This window comes from Alligator mississippiensis, chromosome 2 (assembly GCF_030867095.1).
Source record: "Alligator mississippiensis isolate rAllMis1 chromosome 2, rAllMis1, whole genome shotgun sequence".
In the NCBI taxonomy this organism is placed as follows: Eukaryota; Metazoa; Chordata; order Crocodylia; family Alligatoridae; genus Alligator; species Alligator mississippiensis.
In genome coordinates, this window is record NC_081825.1 from 260,921,527 (window position 1) to 260,942,737 (window position 21,211).

At 50.2% G+C, this 21,211-nt stretch overlaps 1 protein-coding gene across 9 annotated transcripts in view; it reads right to left on the reverse strand.

Moving 5' to 3' along the window:
* Positions 1-21,211, reverse strand: part of LTBP2 (latent transforming growth factor beta binding protein 2) — a 160,068-nt gene that overhangs the window by 98,347 nt on the left and 40,510 nt on the right. For all 9 annotated transcript variants that reach the window (XM_059723087.1, XM_014611321.3, XM_014611323.3 and 6 more), the window contains exons 2-3: positions 20,315-20,385; positions 4,291-4,531 (exon numbers count right to left, since the gene is read on the reverse strand). In XM_059723087.1, coding sequence (XP_059579070.1) covers positions 4,291-4,531; positions 20,315-20,385 — 312 coding nt within the window. The remainder of the gene's footprint in view (positions 1-4,290; positions 4,532-20,314; positions 20,386-21,211) is intronic.

Here is a 21,211-nt window from a genome sequence, read left to right on the forward strand (position 1 = left end):
TTGCATTTTTTATTAGAGAATTTGTGATTTTTTTTAGTGGAGTATTTGAAATTCTTTATCAGGGAAAACCAGGATCCCTGGTAATCACCAACACAATGACCTTGGCTCAGACTATCTGCTGGAAAACCCTTTCCCACTACATCCAGACTTACTTACAGAGTAGAGGTGCACCGATACATCAGTCCATATCAGATTGGCACCAATAAAATGAAAATTGACATTACTGGTAGTCAGCCTTTTTGGCTGGTGTAGCCGATAATGTCACCGATAAATGATATATGCACGCGCACAGTCGCAGCATGCACGCAGCCAGGAATGCAGCCCAGCAGCTTGGAGAGCAGCATCCTGCCAGTAAGTCTGTGAGGGAGGAGGGGCATGGGGGAGGAAAGGGGCATGGGGGTGCAGTTTGAGGCCCCCACAGTAAGGGAGGGAGTGAGGCTGCAGCAAGGCTGCCCAGCCAGGGTGGAGCAGGATGTGGCACAGCTCACCCAGGGGCCACAGAGGGTAGGGAGCAGGGCGGCTTCCCGCTCCTGCGCGCATTCCAGGGGAGGCATGAGGGTCATGTACCCCCCTGGATTTGTGTGTGGGGCAAGGGCGGGCTGCACTAGCCTCTTCCTGGCAGGCCTGGGTTGCAGCTGGGCTTGGGGTGGACAGCAGTGGCAGCAGCAGCACTGGGAGTGGGGCTACAGGGTGGGTTATGGCCATCCCAAAATTCTCCATAGCTACCCCATAACCCCCTCCTTCCAGCACCGCCCCCGTCCACCCCAAGCACAGCCCTAGTCCAGCCCATCCCCCCCAGGGGTGCGCACCGCCCCCCACCCCCATGCCTCCTGGATCAGCTGTCCATGACTCCGCCCTGCACCCCACCCCACCCTGCCTGGGTAGCACCTGCCTCTGCCCCAGCCCTACTCCCTCCTTCACTGTGGGGACCTTAACCTGCACTTCTCCAAGCACCTTCTCTCCCCCATGCCCTTTCCCCCCAACAGACTTACCAGCTGGACACTGTTCTCCAAGCTGCCAGGCTACATATCAGCTATTGGATTGGTATTGGCAGATATGGCCGGTTAATAATCAGCCATAGGTATCAGCCAAAATATCTTTATCAGTGCACCCCTATTACAAAGAAATGGTAACACATACTTTGACAAAATCTTGGCCTGGGACATTCTAGGAAGTGCTACCCTCACCCCCCAAAAATACAACAGAGGTAGTTATTTCAGGAAAATTAACATAAGTAGCTAGGAAGTGTATTGCCTCCCAAAGACCCACAGAAGGAAAACCCTCCTGTTAAAGCGTGACTTTAAGTACAAGGTAGGGAACAGATTTCTGCTTGGCTCAGCCCAGGAGTAGGCAACCCCCAACACGGGTGCCAGAGTGTGGCACATGAAGGCATTTTGCTTGGCACAAGTGCCTCAGGGAGGTTGGTGGGGAAAAAGCCAGGGCTGCACTGCCACAACAAGGATTGGGCCCCTTGCAGCTCCCCTGCCATCCACCCCTGGAACACCAACATCTTACAAGGTGAGGTAGCATGTGTTTTTGGCACTCTGCCCAAAAATGTTGCCAACCCCTGGCTTAGCCCATCTTAAAGCTGCTTTGAGGAAGCTGGACTGTAGCCAACGAGCTATTTTTAATATGTGAGAAACAGACAAGGAACTACACCAACCTGCAATCATACTACATCATAGGTAGGCAAAATACAGCCTGTGGGCCATATCCGACCCACAGAGGGTCTTTGTCCGGCCCATAGCCAGCCCCTTGGTGCTGCCTCGCCCAGGCACTGTCCAGCTGTGGTGCATCCTGCTGCCCCCTGGGCACACAGAGGGGCTGACGCAGCCCCGTGGCTAGACTGGCTTTCTAGGCAGCCCAGGCAGTGGTGGCTCCTTCTGGTGCTGAGGCTGCTGACCCCAGCCCCATGGTACTGGTGGGGACCTGCACACACAGCCCCGCTCTCGCCCACCCCACACCTTCTCCAGACTCGCCTGCCCAGGCTCAGCAGTGGCAGCAGCAGCAGCTGGCCAGAAACTTCTTCAGCACAGTGGAAAAGCAGCCCCTCCTCCTCATCGCTGCCGGGCCCATCCTTCTGCAGCCGCCTGGAGCCCGCACCAAGCTGCTCTTTGCTGCCACTGCTGCCCTGCTGTGCAACCCAAAGGTGGCGGTGACAGCAACAGAGACACAGAGCAGACCAGCACGGGCTCCAGGCAGCTGCAGCAGGAATGGCCCAACAGCAGCGAGGGGGAGGGCTGCTTTTTCCTCCTTGCTGAGCAACAGTTTCTGCCTGGCTGCTGCTCAGAGCAGGTGAGTCTGGAGCAGGCACGGGGTGGGCTGGGTCAGGGCTGTGCACACAGGTCCCCACTGGTACTGCAGGGCTGGGAAAGGCCTAGAAAGGCAGTCCAGCTGCGGAATTACCCCAGCCCTGCTGTGTGCCCACGGGGAGGCAGGACAAGCCATGGCAGTGCGGAGTGGGCTAGGATTGAGGCTGTGAGTGTGGGTTCTCACTGTTCTGCTCATGCTGGGGTGAATCTGGAATGGGCATGGGGCAAGGCTGGGGCTGCAGGCTGTTGGTGGTGGTGGAAAGGCACCACAGGGCATGCAGGCTCTGGGCTGTTGCAGGGCATATAAGTATAATTTACCTTGTATATAATGAATTTTTGGTATAAAAAGGGTCATCGCATAAGAGCGAATTCACACATACAGAACCCACATAAAGTGAGGGAAAACTGTAATTTTTTTTTTCTAGTTTCAAGATGGAAAACCCCCTTCCCAAAAGGAGTTATTCTGGGAGCAAGGGGAGGGACTGCTGGTGGCAAAGGTCAGGGATTAGGGGGTGGGATTTCCAGTCCCAAGATTGTGACTGGGGGCCAGGGCACCTTTCAAGGGGCGGGGCTACCCTTGCAGCCCTCGACAGTTCACCAAAACTCATTAAGTGGTCCTCCAGCCAAAATAATTGCCCGCCCCTATACTATACCATACTCACTAAAAGGGGAACAGTCTCTTTTATATACAATCCCAAATTCACAGCAGGTATGTATCTGCCTAAAGCAAACAATCCTGTGTCAGATACCTATGTACTTTTCTACATATAGAAATCATGCCAAGTACAACAGTATACGACAAGGGTATGTAACAACTGCACCAGCTCTTTTTCTCCTAGGATATCAGATGAACCTTAGAAACACCTGGCTATATTCTCACTCAAGCAACTAGCTTTGCTCTTACCTGTATAATTGGACACTTCCAACCTATGTACCTACTTGTGAGGTTTGCCTAGAAATAGTCCTATCATGAAATAGTTTTGCATGCCCCTTTATTTAAAATACTATGCAGTTGTCCTTGCTGAGACCATTAATGCTGCTTCTTCCCTGGACAAAGGGGAAATGTTGTTGCTATGTGAGGCTCTTCCCTCAGCACTTATCACTACCTCACCCCAAGTCCCATTTGTTCACAACAGGACACAGCACTGGGGCAAATCCAGTCATCTCTTAGAAGGCATATTGGGCACATATCCCAGCACCAGTTCTCTCCTGCTGTCACAACCACAAGGAGGAAACTGTGACTTGGAATGGAAACTAGAGGCACTGACAGATGTGCAGCTCCCCACTGTAACTCATGGTGCTTCACAGAAAGCACCATGAGTTACAGCGACCCCCTCCCGCCCTCCCCCAACCCAACAGACATTCACTGTTTGGGCCATTGGTGTCTGTAGTCTCTCTCCCTTAGCCCCACACCATGCCCCTCCCAGCTCAGGATGGGAGTGGGAGAAGGGAGGGAGCTGCGGTCTGGGGTCTGCCCAGCCTGCACTGGAGGGGCGGGTGGATTGGAGCCCCCAACTCGGAGCTCCCTCAGGGGTGTGGGGGCTCTAATCCACCTGCCCTGCCCTTCTCCATTGCAGGCTGGGCAAACCCCAGACCAGTGCTCCCTCCTCTGTTCCTTTGCCTTCTTCCCCTCCCATCCTGAAGACAGCACTGGGTGGCAGACCTGCTCGCACGCAGAGACAAACCAAAGTTAATGAAGGTGCTCTGCTTTGGAGCCCCTTCACCTCATTAAACGAGGGTTAATTTGTCATGTGATTGGGCACTTTTAAAGTGCTCTGCAGCCATACACTTCTGTCAGGGCACAGCTGTAAAATCACTTCTGTCAGCACCCTAGATTTCCTCTCTGGAGAAGCAAAGCACACATCTCACACATGAAGCACTTTGGGGCCTGGAGTGGAAGCTGGGTATGGCCCAGCCTCTGAGTCTATCTACATTTGTAAAGGAGACTGATTTCCCGTTGGCTACCAGGGTCACTTACCCAGTAGGTGGTTGTTGTAGGATGGATGGCTGGGCCCTTCTTGACAAAACTTCTGCTTCTGCACTGCTACTTCTCAGAAGAGAGCCTGTTGGGGGCTGGTGAGCAGTTACAAAGCTGGGAGGATGGTATTCCTGTTCTGGAGCAATTTCTTCACATCTGGATCCCCGAAAGCCCGAGCGACAGATACAGACCTGAGGCCGATTACAGGATCCCTTGTTCTGGCAGGGAGGGTCACAGACAGCTGAGGAGACATGGATTAGAGTGAACAGACATACATGGCGCACCAGTTAACAGGCTCTGTGCTGCCCCTGGCGACCCTTCCATGCAGTTGAGGAGTGGAGTAATGCAGTATGCCCAGCTTTAGACAATCTCCACCCTCCTTTTTCCTTCAGCTCCAAGGGGCAGGGTCTGGAAGAAGATTAGCCTAACACTGTTCATGTACCTCTTGCCCTGGGCTGGTTTGGAACCAGTGCCCTGGAGGTAAAAACTCCACACTATATAACTGAGCATCACTAGCACAGGTCAGTCACAATGCAGAGAGAGATTCAGGCTCTGACCTCAGCTCAACTGCTCCCAAATTACATTGGTATAAGTCAAAGCAGAAATGGGGCCAGAGGTCTGCCCAAAAATGTGTCCAAAACCCTGATCCCCATGTGGAACTCATTGCAGGAACAGGGTCTCAGTTAAGCTGAGAACAATAGGAGGCAGTGATGGCGTAAGGAGGGGTAGGAGAGAAGAATGAGGCTGACAACAACGTGCCTGAGCAGCCTCTGGGGAACTGTTATATTTGGTTTCATTTTACCGTCTAATTTTATTGCAATATTTCATTGTTACATCGTTATGGCTCCCCTGCACCGATCCCCCAGAGCTGTCCTGTCCTCTCTGGAACATTCCAGTGCTCCCTCTGCCAGCTCAGTCTGAAGTCACCATGCTCAAATTCCTCACCACTTACAGGGACTTACAGTTCATTAACTTCATGCCAAAATCACTCTCAGGGCCCGTGTGTGTTCCTAATTACAGCACATCAGCTTCAGCCTGAGTTCTGGAAGGAAAATGCCATTAACTACATGCCGGGCCCTGACACAGCCCAAGCTAACAGGCATCAAATTGGGCTTCTAAATCCAGCCAGTAACAGCCAAGAAATTGCAGCTTGCTTTAGCAGGCCCCTGCTGGTTGCTTTTCATTGGGAAACAGAGCAAACAGAATCGACTGCTAGAGGGGCACCAAATGGGTGGTGCCCCCTTCGACATAAAGAAGCCCTGGCCTAGAGAAGCCCCTCCAAAGGTTTGGATTTTGGAGCTCAGGGAACCTGTTTGGAAAATGCAAGAAGAAACCTCAGCCTTGACCTGAGGCTCAACCAGCTGGGACCTTTTTTGGAGGAGTTGAAATACGCAAGGAGCACTTCTGCCTCATCATGATCAGACAGTGCAGGTCTTCTGGAAGCTAACACAGGCTGAGGTTCCAGCCATGTTCTGAGTTAGCCACATATTTAACAAGCCCTCCTCTTCCTCTCCAAGGGCTCCCATTCAACACCAATCACTGCTGGATCTGAGCATCTATGCATCACTCAAGGCACAGAGACAATGAAGGCATTCACAGCTCTGACCATGCCATTTCCACATACACCTCACTCCAAAACTCAAAGGAAAAAGACCTTGCTAGGGCTCTAAAGCCATGTGGAAAGAGCACCCCCTCCACTCCCCTTAATGAAAATGACCTGTCACAAGTGTTACTGTGCAGAGAGGCATAGATGTCAGAGACACACAGGCCCCAAACCACTTGGGGCTTCAGAGGTTAAAGCCAAGACTTTAAATTACACCACTCAAAGTGAATCAATGCCCTGTACAGATCCCACAGCAAAGACAGGGCCCCTGTCAGGCAGGAATTACCAGTCCCAGTAAAGACCAGAACACGGGGGGGGGCACGACATAATTTAGAAATATTAAAATGGGACTTAAAATCCATGTCCCTTTCTCATAGCCAAGGCCAGCCACACAAACTGCAGGGTCAAGGACAAAAGTAAAACAAGGGGGCCCCTTAACAGTGGACAGTTGACAGCCTGCTGAAATATTACTGCCAGAAAGAAATACCACACATTATGTCAGCATGCAAAATGTATTTTACCCAATTCATTACATGTACAAAATGTTCACATGGTGCATTGCCCCAGAGCTTAAGAGAAGGATTGTCAAGCTCTGTTCCAATGTGCAGGGCCCCACGTGACTATCATTTGCCCCAGCCTAAAGCTGGCTCTGCTCCCAGCAAACACACAAGGACCTCCATCTTTTTCACCTAGCCCTGGCATGAAGCCTGCCATTTCAAACACCGCTTCACCTGCTGAAACACTGCAGGAGTTTGCTGAAGCCAAGACCCCAGTACAAGGATCCCAGCACTTCCAACAGTCCCCCACAAACAGTGATAATCAGATCAGCTCTAGACTAAGCCACTTTCATAGGAGCCCAGCAATCAGGGAGATGGTTTTACAGGGTTCCCTGGGTTGCTGAAATCAAAGAGGGGAAGGAGGAGAGTGGGATCCCATTCTCTTCAGGCAGACTGGCTGGAGACCTGCCCTAGCTGGAATTTTCCAGCTCTTGGATCTATTCCCTCCCAAGCTTCCCCTGCAGGCTTAGAAAAGAACTTGAAAGCACTCTTAAAACCAAGTGGTTTTCCCTCAGTCTAGATACGCAACACAGGAATCATGCAAGAGCAGTGCTGCCAACTCCAAGTGTGTGAAAATCATGAGTCAGGCCCCAAAAAAACAGTAAGATGAACTTTAAAAATCTCAAGATAAAAAAAACCAACTGGATTCTTTCTCTCTGCCTCCTGGTTTCTGAGTCCCCTGGTTATACTCAGGTTGTGCTTTCAAGCTTTTCTCTACAACTTTCTCTAGAAGGTTACTCTTTGTAAATGAAAGCCAAGCTTCTCATGTAATCACTTGGCTCCAGGAGCTGGAGCTTCAAGTGTCTCAGGACTCACAATAAAAGTGTGAGACTTGGCAAACACTGCAATAGTATTAATAAAAGTAATAGCAGTGACAGAACAGCAGCAGCCAGAGGTTTCCTCAGAGATCAAGCCCCTGTTGTGTTCGCTACTTCCAGAATACAAAACAATGATGACCAAACTTTTTGGCAGGTATGGTCACAAGTTAAACCCAGGGGCCCTTCCCTCAAGTGCCATTCTGATCCTACTCCCGGACTAAGGACAGACATTCTAAAAGCTTGAGCCTGAGTTGATCCAATCTTTGCAGGTTAGTCTAACCTGGCTAGGCTAAATCAGTTTGTAACTACACAGACATCTCAGACATGCAGCCACATGCCTGCAGTGGCTCAGGCTAGAAGGTGGTGGGAGTGGGGGCTAGAGCAGTCCTCCCTTCCCTTCTACAGCACTAAGCTGAGGGAGGCGTGGCCAGGCCCTGGCAGGATGCTCTGATTAGCCCAGCAAGGAATTGATAACAGTGTTTATAATCCCAATAAGAAAACAACAGAGGGACATTTCCAGCTACCTGTTTATTCTGTATGTTGATTCTACCTGTCCACTGAGCATAGACCATAGCCAGCATGTGGTCTGCTAGCTAATATACAGACACCTCTCTGCAAGGCAGAGGGGAGGGGGGAATTCCTGCTTAGCAGGGAGTGGTAAGGGAGAGGGCAGGGGGAGCAGCCTACAGCCTCTGTGGAGATGCAGGCAGGGAGCAAAGGGGAGGGGCCAGCTCTGCTGTGGAGCAGGAAGCCCAGCCCAGCCCAGCCCAGCCCAGAGAGCATGCTGGGGGTGTCTGGTTTACCTTAAACCAGCAAGGGGCCTGGGACACACATTGCATAAACCTATTTGACCCAAATCAGTTAAGTCTGATACTACGTTCAACCAGGTTTATCTCAAATCGGTTTCAGCCATTTTCAAACTAGTTTACATGCACTGAACAGCTAGCTGGTCTGTTATAGGTTTAAAAACAGTTTCTGATCACTTAAACTTGTTTATGTGTAATGTCTGTCCCTAGCCCCAGAGGCAAACCTGACAGAGTTTGCCACCCTGGGGTGCCAGAACAGACCAGGGGCAGGACACTCCTGCAAAAGCCAGGTTAACTCTTCCCTGTCCTTGCAACTGCTGCAACCTTATATGGAGACTTGGTGAATAGGGATCCAAAGTCTAAATTCAGTGGCAGCTGCAGGGGCAGGGAAGGGTTAATCTAGCTCTCACCAGTGAGACCTGACACCTCCTCTGTCCAGCTCCTCCACACAGCTGGAAGTACATGCCTGTCTTCATATCAGCACCTCCTGTTATTGAGTGGCCAGAGCTAATGTGCCACACAGAATCTGCCCATTCCATTTGTGGCATGGATGCTGTGGGTTGGCCATGCCTGATATAAATCCTTGCTAGAGTGCTAACACAGGAGACTGGCTCCTCAACATGAGCATCCAGATTGGGAACACAGTACTGGAAAGGACCTCACTAGCCCCACACTTATACATGTATGCCATTAGAACTTCTGGGGGCATATCCCACAATCCTTTGTACTACAATAAGCTGGAGTTCCCTACTGTTCTCTCCCTGTGAATTATGGGAGAATCTGTCTAGCCTTCCTGGCACAGAGGTGGAATTGTGGTGACAGCACTTGAGTAATATAATCTGCCTCTAACCACAAAGTGGACAGGTTACGACTTAGAGCGAAAGTGGAACCCAGGCTGTCTTAACCCAGCAATTCTCAGCCAGGTATACCATAGCACCCCGGGGTTTTGTGAGATCCTCTTAAGAGTACCATGCTATATTAGCACTGTTAGGTGTGCAAACACCTACACATGATTGACAAGATAAACCTAAAGATTTCAAATAGGAACCAGGGTGTCAAAAACATTCTAACCGGTTGTGGTCAAGGTCTTTGCAACAGACAGATTGCTCTAGTATTTTTCCATCCTCAAAACATGAGTGAAAGCAAAGAACTGGTATTTTCCAGGGGGTGCCTTGAGTGTAATGAGGGGTGCCTTGAGTCTAAAAGGTTCAGAACCACTGCTCTAACATATTCCTCCAGCCAGATATGCTAACCCACACGGAAAGCACCACTCCTCATGAATGAGATGGGAGTGGGGTGTGGACAGACAGGAGAGTTGGGGACAGCACATGAGCAGTGCCGTGAGTTAACGTTGCAGTGAAAACATATGCAGAGCGAAAGAATCTGTCCCCCAGAGTGCTCGCAGTCTAAGAAGAGAGGACAAATATAGGTAGGACAGGAAGAAAGTATTGTCTCCATTTTAAAGATGGGAAAATAAGCTACAAAGTAGTTAAGAGCCTTGTCTGAGGTTGTACGATGAATCCATTCAGAACTAGAGACTAACCTAGCTTGGTACATTCCCTGAGACCTAATCCTTCATCATTCTTACACTACTGTAAACTGGATTCATGTATTTAACTCTGCAGCCCTAAGTAAAAACATGTTTCAGAAATTTAACAGCCTCTCTCAGAAGGGAGATCACCCTGCTCTTCCCTGACTATCTAGAGTTGTCACCCCAAGGACTGGCAGAGACTTGTCAACAGATCTTGTAACATGGAATAATGTAGAGGTCGCTTTCTGTCCCAGCAGTCCTACCTCTTCTGCTCTCCTGCCAAATTGCCCCCTCGCGCCTCATCTTTGCAAAACACTCTTGCCTTTATTTTGGGCAAGCAGCCCAATTCCCAAAGATGCCCTGGGAGCCAGGCAGAGGCCACTTTTTGAAAGATTCCCAAGCTAAGCAAAGAGGGAAATAGTGAGCAAGTGGTAGTGAATAGTAAGCTGAGGTTGGGGACCATAGGAAGTCAAGGCTAAGCAGAGGGGATGGAGTCATATGAGATGCTAGGGATGAACATGGTACAAAAGCTTCATTCTACAAGTGCAATGTGCTGAGGATGAGCCCTTTGGAGCTTCACAGGATGCTCTGTATGCAACTCAGTTTGTTGATCTGTCAAGTGCCTGCCTGGGTAGGGACAAAGCAACATTCCAAGTGGTTGATAACTTGTTCTGGTGACTCAAAGCTCACTGCATTTGCTCACCAAGCCTGCATAGCAGGAAATGTCTAAGTGTCCTGGAGTCACATATACTTCCATGTTTCTGAGTCTCCCCACACTGAATCTCAGAAAATTCCCTTCTGGTTCATTGCACTTCAGCTCCAGAAACTGGAAAAAAAAAAAACATGGCCAGAAAGTTCTGCTTGAGATCTGGGTTTGCTCATGTACAACTATGGAAGAAAGCCCCAGAGAACCAAGTGGAGGAGGGGGGAAGTCACTTTGCCTGCTAGGTTACAGGCATTAGAACTTGAAGAAGACAGGCAGACTTTGGGCTATTCTTTCTCTCCTGACTCTAGGCTGAAGAGAGCAAAGCTACCAGATTGCCTTGCAGTCTATATGCAAATTCCTCCTGCTCTAGCACACAGATACCTTCTCCCTGGTGGCATTGCTATTAAGATGGATTTCCTGATTGCTCCATTTACAAGAGCAGGAGATCAGAAAATAAAGACCATGAGGGTTGAAAAATTAATGGGACTGGGATACCCAGCTCCCCTTGACAGCTTTAAAAATTGCCCCAGCAATGTAAATTCCAGCAGAAGATGGGGGGAAGGGGGGCCCTTGCTGTGGACTAAACAATGTTTACACATCATTGATTATTAGAAAGGTCTTGCTTTAAGTCCTGCCTGAGCTTTACTATCCCTGCTGTGGGGGAGCTTTGTCAGGGCCAAGCATGTTGACAGTGTCCTTTTCATTAATCCTTGCAAACAATGGCAGGCACTTGAGCAGTCACCAGGCAGCCCCCACTGCCAGAAACCCTGCTCTGTACTGCACATCCCTAATGAGACAAAGATGCTGCCATTACTGGCCCTGCAATTTGTTTATAGACAATGTCTGGCAGCCCAAAGTGGTCTCTACTGTTTGGCTTCTGGTGGGGAGGGGGAGGTGAGTCAGTCTTTGGCCCCTTGCTGCAGAACAGAGATTGTTAACGTAATTATTCCAGAGAAGCCAAATAATCGTAAGACCCTGCAGCAAACAAAAGACAGCCTCATTCCTACTGAACATCTGGGCAGCTTCTGACACCTGAGTAAAGTCAGATGCTCTTAGATATTCTCAGAAGATTCCCCAAGACTAAGTTTTTGTTTAGAAAGGGTTTTTCCAATGCCAGCATTTGTGCTAAGCCGCTTTGACTACTAAATTGCAGTGGAGAAGACCCCATTGAAACCAGATTGAAAATTACTGGGGCAAGTGCGCTATTAGAGCCAGATGGACAAAAACAGGTGCTCACATTGGGAAGCACAATATTAGGAACTGTTCATAACACAGAGACATCTGTGCCTGGGATGGGTGGTGGAATCCCTGGAAATGACATAGATTACTGTTTACAAGGCTGTTTCATGTGAAGGTGATGAGGGATGAAGATGACACTTCCTCTGGTCTGTTTGCTACAGGCACATTCATGAACCCTCCCTGTCAGGCAGACACTTCAAGGAGACTGCAAGGTTCAAACCAGCCTGCTAAGGCATAAACCCAAGCAGCAACACGACAAGACAAACAGCAGAACTCCCTTCTGATTCTCTAGCCTTATCCCAGTGCTGCCTCATTCAGCACCATCTCTAATCCCTTCTGCTCAGGAAGATCCCTGGCTGTAGCTGTGACTCCTGAACTCCCACATCAGGCAAATGGCTCTTGCAGAGCACATGCAGTCTCAGTCACCACCACAAGTTCTGGCGCATTTGGAGTAACAGCAGGAGCACTTGAATGAACGGAAGGTTTTAATCAGCCAGCGTTAAGAGAGCTCAGAGCTAGGAAGTGACAGCCCAGGGAGAAGGCTATAAAAAGATGAGCAGAGGAAGAATGTCCCCTAACCACAAAAGAAAAGAACAAATCTTCTAGAGGCAGAGGGGCGCCACTGGCCCAGGGATATGTGACCCTGAGCAGGAAAGAATTTGGAGCCCGTGCATTTTTATGCTAAAGAGAGGAATTTGCACATGTTTACAATGGAAAGAAAACACGACTTGCCTGGAGACAGCTTTGAAACGTCAAGTCAGATGGTGCCAACCCAAAGGAAAGAGGATGCTGGGAACTTTGGTACAAACACACTGGCTTCATGCCCACCTACTCCAAGAACCTCGTCCAACAAGGACACAGACAGCACGCACACTTGGGCTTCATGGCAACCTGCCCTTTATTTTATGCCCTACAAATGCCCCTTCAAGCAGTAGTAGAGACTTTCACTCAGAGCTGCGTAGCAGGGGGATTTTCAAATGGAAGCCAAGCACAACCAAAGCAACGAGAAACAGGGAACCTAGCCACTGACTGAGCTGGGGAGTCTATGAGCTCCTCTTTTTGCCTACATATTCCCTAGGCCTCAGGCCAGCTTTCCTTGCAAACTCCCACCACTGCCCACATACTGCCATCCGACCTTGGCTCTGTGGCACTACTGGAAAGCGTATAGCGCACAGATAATTAAACCTTATTCTTTTTCAGGAGTGTACAGACCCCTCATTGTCACAGCAGAACGTACAAGGGCAAAACAAAAGGCTTTCCTAAACCCCATGACAACCAGGCCCCACATACCAGGCAAGCTCTGGGGTTCCTCTGCATCAGTAAGTACCCAGGGATCTTGCATGTACTTGGCCATGGAAACCTTTTACTGCTAGCAAAGTATGAGACAGCCAGAAGCAGGGGAAACAGAGTAAGCAGCACTTGACATAAGAGTGTTCTTAAGAAATGTGTCCTCTCAGTAGAGACTGCAAGGGCTGTCAGCATCATATACACCTCCCAAAGAGCAGAGCTTGTACCCATCTCCTCTCTTCACTCCAGCCCCCCAGCAGGTGGATCCTGAGTTTCGATCTAGCTGAAAGAGGGTTAGCACACAAGAGTGATACTTAGCCTGGGGGTGGGTGTGGAAAACCATTTTGCTTCATGGTTGAGCAAGTTACCTGTACTGCTACTGACACCTCTCTCTACCAAGGCAGCTCCCTTACCATCCTCATTCTGCTTTGCCTGTCTCCGTGGCTTAGCATATCAGAAACAGTTGCCAAGGGAGTGGCAATGTCCCAGTACAGACATGACTTGCCAGCAGGTTTAGCAGGGAGGCTCAAGGGCTGGGTGGAAGCATGCCCTGATTTGGCACAGCCTTGACTACAGCAGAAACAGATGGGAATACCTAATGGTAGCTATTGAGTCTTAACTTGTCCCTCAGCCACAGCATGCCACTCTGTAACTTGGCCCCTTTACTGTGCTGGATAGGCCCTGGGGGAGACAGACTGAAAACAAGATTAGACAATATGATGGTGTGGGAGGCACAGTGGGATCACCTCTGTGGGACCTTTACTTCTACCTCTGCAGACCCCCAGTCCTCCTCTTTGAATAGGCCTGATCTTGAATCTCTGTGATTTAAATGTCTGGCACATTCACAACCTCAAAAATCTGTTTCCAAGTCTTCACATTTCATTAGCAGCTAAACAGCAACAAGGAACAAAATCTAATTAGCAAAGAACATGAGCATAATGTGCTGCAAAGTACTTGCATGTGTGACATTCAGCAGGCAAGGCGCATCCAGGCCTGATCTCTGCCACGAGACAGGGAAAAGCCAGAAAAAAGAGACAAACAGCACAGAGAGAGAAAGATGCAGTGGGAAGAGGATTCTGTCCCTTCCTAGGGCACCAGAGTTCCTTCAAGCACAGGTCTCCTGTGCAGGATCTGTTCCCTGGGCAGGCTGAAGTGAACTGAGGTTGCATGTTCTTGAGTGGGTGGGGAGTGGGGCTGGGGCTCAGCATCCTTCCCAACCGAGATTGAGTTTAAACAAAATTGAAAGGACAAGACATAGGAAAAGGCAATTTAAGTCACTTCCTGTGACAGCCCCCAGGTGAGGAAACAAAAGGAAATGAGGAAAGCAACCACAAAGGCCATGGCTGAGGTTTCACCAGCTCAGAGAAACCTTGCTCTGAAGGCTGAGTCACACTCCAGTTCAGCTCTTCCCAATCTATTGCTTCCTCCCTACCAAAGAAATACCAGAATCCTGTCGTCAGATGATAATTGAAATGGAGCCCTAGTAGTGTACTGTTCTTTATTCCCCTCTGGGCACATGCATTAGGCACCAACCCAAGAGATGTGCATAACAAGATGCAGAGACCTCTTCAAGGCAGGCCATGTCTCCTGTACTTGCACTCTCCATGGACTGCCTCTCCAGGAGACCTCAGCTCCATTGGGCTGCCTTTTCCCCTACTGTAGTCTCATTCAAGTCTATTTTTATATTTTTGCTAAATTAGGCTTCTGCTTCCACTCCACCCCCTCGACGGAACCTGGCAACTCACTAATAGGAAGTTTTCTCCTGACATTTCACCTACTTTCCCCCTTTTTCTTAGCTCACTACCATTCCCCTTTGTGACACTCACAAGAAATTCATCTAGCCAACTTCTCTCCACGCACCAGGTTGTCAATCATGGGGTACCCTCAAATTTTGTTTTTTGGTATACGCTGCTCTATGAGAAGTCTGCCCAGCTTTTTCCCACCACACCTTTATGTTAGTTGATATACAGACTGTGGGAGACTACCCTGGTCTTATTACAGTGACCACCCAGACTGTGGTCCTGGCCTGATGGGCCAATTGCATGGCTCCATATCTTCCCTACACCATGCCCCATGCCTCACAGATGGCATCCCTACAGATGTTCAACCACTTGCTGATACAACCCCTCATTGGGCCTTCCACCCCCTTAGCCTCTCTCAGCCCCACTCCAAGCCTTCAGAGCTCTTGGTTTTTTCACACCGCCCCTTCCTGGGCTGCCAGACCCCTCAGTCTCCCTCTCAGCCCTGCTCAGGCTGCCAGACCCTTCAGTCTCTCTTCCAACCCCTCTCTGGGATGCCAGCCCCTTTCAGGGCCTCGTCTTAGACCCTTTTAGTTCTCCAATTTCCCGGCCACTCTCGAGGCCCTCAGACCTGTCCAGATCTGCTCTTTATTCTCAGCTCCTTTCTGGGTCTCTGGACCTCTGTGATCCCACCATGCTTACTGGGCTACACTCTAGGCCTCAGGCCCCTCGCTGGGCCACTGGACCCATGTGGTCCCGGTCTTCTCTGGCCCCTCGTTGGGCCTCAGTGTTCATGGTCTTCCTGGCCGAGTGCTTTTCTGTCAGGGTGTGCTTTCCTAGCCTTCCCCCCTCCATGGGGTAACCCACAAGGCAGTGGGAGCTGAGGCTTTCTGGCACCCTATCCTTGCCTTTCCCCTGGAATGGCCCATGCATGGCATTTCATGGAGGCTGCCCCACCACAGGCAGCAGCCCCACCATGCTAACTAGCTCCAGTAGGGTGCAGTTTCAGGTCTTACCCAGGACTGGTCTTCAGGCTTTCTTGATTTTACTTGTCCCGCTCTGGACTCCCCTCCTGGGCTCCTAACCACCAGGCCCCCTGGCCCTGACTCCATCTCCCCTCTGAGTCCTGCATCCCTGGCCCCCAGCTCACTCTCAGACCCCTTTCCTTAATCCCTCCTCCTCATTTGGCCTAGCACCAGCCATCGTCATCGTAGCCTGCATGCCCCTTGACCCCCTTTCTCTCAGCTTTGGCCACACAAAGACCTTGGCCTCTCATAGGCCCTGGCCCCGCCTCAGGCCAGTCGAGAACTCCAGGCTCTCCTGGCTCTGACAGTTTCTGCCATGGTCTGTTTTACCCTTCAGCCCCTCCTGGGCCCTGGCCCTGCACAGGCCAGTTCAGATTCCAGGGTCAGTCCTCCAGCTGTCAGCCCTCTTGTCTCTGTGGGTCTGCCCTCTTGGGGCCCTCCAAAGTCACTCGCTCCTTATCTCTCTAGGCTTGTAGAAGAAGAAATCCACAGGCTTGCCCGGAGCCCTCCATACATCTCCCCCAATGCAGCCCCTTCCTTTTTTGGGCTTGTCCGGACCCCTCAATAGGCCCCCACACTCTGCCCCACTGACTGGATTCACCCAGACCTTCCACCAGGTCTCCCAAACGCTCGGCCTCTTTCTCTTGGCCCCTCAGTAGGCCCACAGATTCTCAGCCCCTCTCCCAGGGCTCACCCAGCCTCTCACTAGGCCCCTGTGCACTCAGCCCCTCTCTCTCTGGGCTCATCCAGCTTATCAACAGGGGCACTCATCCCCCTTCTCAGGGCTCTGGACCTCCACACTGGGTCCCCAAGAACCTCCTCCATCCCCTTAGTTCTTACCCAAGTGTAACCCAGGCTGTACTCCAAAAGGTACCCCCTCTCCAACTGAAGGGATCAAAGCAGGTGCACAAGCGCTGTGGGAGATGTAGGGACTCTCCTCCCCCTATAGAGCAGAGCCAGACCACCAATAGGGACTTAACCATATACCTTTTAATGAGAGAACAATACTGGGAACATAACCAGTATAAACCAGGGGGCATAGGGGACACTACAATGCCCCGAGAGGACAGGATTCAACAAAGGTTAGACACTTACAATCATAGACATATTCATCCAGTTGACAAAAGGCAGGTTAACCAAAATGTAAAACACAAATGGCAGAACAAACGATACTGGTTGGTGAAATATAAAAAGGCACAAAATACAAAATGTCAAATGACAAGGAATATAGGGCCTATGTACTTGGAGGGGGAGAAAGCACAATGGCCCCTTTCCACTGCAAGAAGAATTCCTCCCTGTTAGCTCACTCACTCCAAGTCACCACAGCTAGGACTTGAACTTGGCACTCCCACATGGTAGGCAGAAGCTCTACCACTCAGCCACCAGTGCTGGTACTATTCCAACCTGCTAGTGGTCTTGACCTTCTAGGAGCCCTGGCCTCACATCAAGCTTCCTGGCCTCTTATTGGAGGAGCTGGAAGCAGAGCTGGGAACCTCTCAGGTCACTGCTCAGATCCTTGCTGGAGCTGGGGAGCCTCTCCTGCTGGCTGCAGCCTCTCATAGGCAATCCTGGAGCCCAGCAGGAAGCCTCTCCTGCCAGCCACATGCCACACTGCTGAGGGTCCAACTGCTGCCTGCAGGTCCCATTCCTTCAGGCTCTTCTGGGGCAACTGCTCCTGCCCCGCTAGCTCAGCTCTTTGAATCTCCTTCCTCGTGGTCCCCCGCTGGTCTCCCTTGAGTCAGCTGCGCTGCCCCTTTTATCCCCTCCAGGTGACCCAAGAGGCCAATCAGGGGACATAGAGGGTGAGAGTCTGGGGCCTGATTGGTGAGGAAAGGGAATCCCAAGTCCTCCAATCATCTTTTGCCCTTTCAAACCCCTGGGCTAAGTTACTGCCAGCTAGCCCATCACACAAGCATCCAGATGTTATTCTCCTCACTGGCATTCAGGAGTGGCAGCCTTTCTGCTGGGTGATGTTCCTTTACCAGTTCCCAAGATGTTATTGCCAGCCCTGCTCTCAGGGTCTGGGTTTATCCCCTGTCTAAACCTAGCCCTCCTCCACTCAGGTGACTCTCTTGATCAGGCCTAGCCTCACCTGCCAGCCCCCTGGGTCAGTTGACTCACAATTAGCCCTGACCCCCATCTGCCATCAAGTGCCCTGCCACACTGTCCAACTAGGTTTGAACAGGGTTGGGAAGAGTCCCATTCATCAATCCAACCCTGACCATGACAGCCTAGCTAATGCAGTCTTCCCAGCCCTTCTGCTTACTGCTCAGGGTTTCCAGATCTCTCTCACTCTCAGTACTGCTCTCACCATTTGCTGTTGACAGTGGTTAAGGTTACCAAGGAGAGCAGGTACAATCTTCTCCATTTTATGAACTTTAGAAGCTGCCATTTGTCATTTGACCATGGCAAAGGCCATCAAGGGCTGGTGCAGGATTCCCTAGGTGGCCAACTCCAGGACTCGGATTCAGTGGAGATTGATGTGGAAAGAGAGACTTAATCTAGGATGTCAGACTGTCCCATTCATAGTCTCTCCAGGATCAGTCTGGAGGAGTTTGCAGAACATGCTCTTCTTGTCAGTTGTGCTGCAGTTTAAGATGACTGATCTGTTTGGAAATTTACAAGCAACGCAGGATCCACAGGTTAGGAAATGAATCTACAGTTAATGAGAGCTGGTTTATGATGTAATTAATTGCATCACTGGGGTCCCAGCTAGTGTGGTTAATGATGTCATTAGAGCCTCTTGCACAGTGGGATTATTTCCCTGTAAATCACTCCCCTCCACTCTAGTGCTGTGTTAGAGTCAATCAGCCTTGCAGGAGGCCCCAGTCAAGGACTCATAGGAGCCTCTGAAGTATCAACCTGGGAGAGGACAAGAACTCCCCACCCACAAGGCCCTAAGGGAGTCATAGTTACTGGATGATGGTGGATGGCTGGCAGGTATTTGTACTCACCCAGCTTCAAAAATACCCTCCTTAGGAAGGGAGAAAGCAATGCAGCTTCCTCAGAATAGCAGCTTCCCAGTGCTGGGTAGTTCAAAGACTTACTGAATACCTAAGACATTTTCTATGGTTTCCCTCACATGTAACTTCTCCCCTTGTAGGACTACCACATCCCAGTTCCTCCCAGGGCAGCCCATTAGCCAATGGAGTTAGTAGCTTTTTACAGACTTTGACTGTTTTCAACCATCAGTGTAGGCATAAGCTACCTAAGTAACTTCTCAGGGACCTTCTCCCCACTCCTCTCTTCCATCACTCTCCCTTCTTTGGTTTATCTCAAGCACTTGGGTCTCATTTCAAATTACGCTGTAAGTTTTTTGGGTGGGAGCAGTGACCTTGGATGAAATCCAGTAACAGACTTATACCACTATCAGTTAGGCACCATGACACCAGCCAGATGCTTCTGGGTTCTGGGTTGTGGATTCCACACCAGGAGCAGGCACCTAGGTTCCTTAGACAGTGCATGGGGACAGATCGTTATCCAAGGACAATCCAGAATGCCACACACTGAGGGGTGAACCACCTAGAACTAACGAATGGGCAACACTAAGTACTTCTGTCTATGAAAGGCTTATCTAGATGGTGTCAGCTGCCAAACCCAGGAAGGATGTGTCTGAGCACACTCTGCCCATGCCCCCCAACCCACCAAGTCCACTAACTCACACCACACCCTGAAGTTCACCAATGAGGCTGCTCCAGGCTCATACCCAGCAGTCATCCTTAGGCCAACTGGCCTGACTGAATTAACTGGAGTCGGTATGTATGAGGCATGTCCTGAGCATGGATCAGAAGTTAGGCACCACTCCACCTACTCCTGGATTGAAAGAGGTCTTGGGCAGGAGGGCTGTCTACACATAGCCATTTTGAAATGTGGGACACTGAGTACACAAGACACTGCAGCATTTTAATTAGAGTAGCTCCTGAGAGCCACTCTGATTAAAATGCCCCCACCACACCCTAGAGCATGTGTATAGGCACCCCTTGAACTACTCAGACTGGGTTAGTACTGGGCTTGCACAGAAGCAGACCTGTCGGTGCTGAAGGAACTTTCAGGTGTAAAAGAGAGACTCCTTGTGGGATTAGGTAGCCACTGATTAGGCGGTGTGCTTGAATCACAAATTTTGGATAGAGATGCCTAAAGTCTACTCAAGTCCTGGTTTAAGTACAGTACCTACATTCTTTTTTGGATCTGACCTCATGTCTTTGAACATCTGTGCAGTTCCCGGCTCCATGGGGACCTGATCCAGACTGAAGCCTCAGATAATCATCATGATCATCATTACCCTCAAAAGGTCTATGTTCTGCTCTAGCCAAAATTAACATGAACCCCTGATAGGGACAACAGTGCTGTATGGCCAGCCAGGATACACCATGCAGGGACCTGTGCATGTCTTTCTCAGACAAGCCAGCCATGTATAGGGAACCCAGCTCTGGGAACGACAGGTGTAACAGCCCCCACAGTAGGTACTGAGGTGTGCCACTCTCTCCACAGCACTAGCCGTAAGAAGTGCACTCTGCATGTAACAGGAAGCTGGGATATCATGCAGAGAAAGGGATTCAAATGGTGGACAAAGATAAAGAAACAGGAGGCTGCAGGGCCAAAGGACCGGGGAGGAGCATGTTCTATTTTAGTCCTCGTGTTACCCCACTGCACTTTGTAGTGAGGCATTAAGCAAGAAAGCTGGTGTCTCGAACATGATTCCCTAATACTCACGTTTGATGCACCGGTTTGTTCCAAGAGCCACTGTCCAGCCTGAGCAGCACTGTCCCCTGCAGACATTCGGCCTAAGTAGTGACAAACAGCGGGATGAGGGAGAGAGCAATGAGGAGGTCTCTCCACAGCCAGTACCTCCCGAATCACCAACAGAACCATTCCCTGAAGAACCACAGATCTCCTTACAGCTACATATCAAATGAGATCAGAGAAGCCAGACAGGGCTGGGCTTTTTAAACTCTTGGAGGGAAAATTCCAAAGAATACTTAAGCCCTGCAAGTGTGGGAGGAGGCACAGTAGGAGCACACTCACAATGGCACCAGGGGGTGTTGTCAAGAAGGCAGGAAAGTGAGTTACTTAGTACATGGTACTCTCCCTTCAGCTCAATGCCCTAGCACAGTGCTCAGGAAAGCTGGGCCATTGGAGATGCTGCTTCTCACAGGAGAACTATTGGTGGTTCTAACAATCTGTGGTCATTAAGGATCCCAGCACACTTTTTGCTAGTGTTGAGGTGTTCATTAGGGATGATTCCAACATCAGTGATTATACTTTGCCCTCCTGTAAATGGTTATGTGCCTTGCTACACATCCCAGTCTGAAAGGGATGACATCTCAGTGCATGCAGGGTGCCAACGGGAGCAATTTCTGAAGCTGTATAATTTGTAAAGCACTTTTGATGCTTTGGGATCAAACCATTAAGACACACACATTTTAGATGGCCATAATGATGCCTCCAGGCTTAATCTGACTCGTTAACACAATGTAGTGTGGCCAGTCCCAAAGTAGGAGTTATGACCCCAAACAGGGGAGTGGCACTTATGAGCAGAGTTACAAACCCAGGGATATTCACTTATAGCACTAGATACTGCTGAAAGGCTCGCACCCAAGTACTGACTGG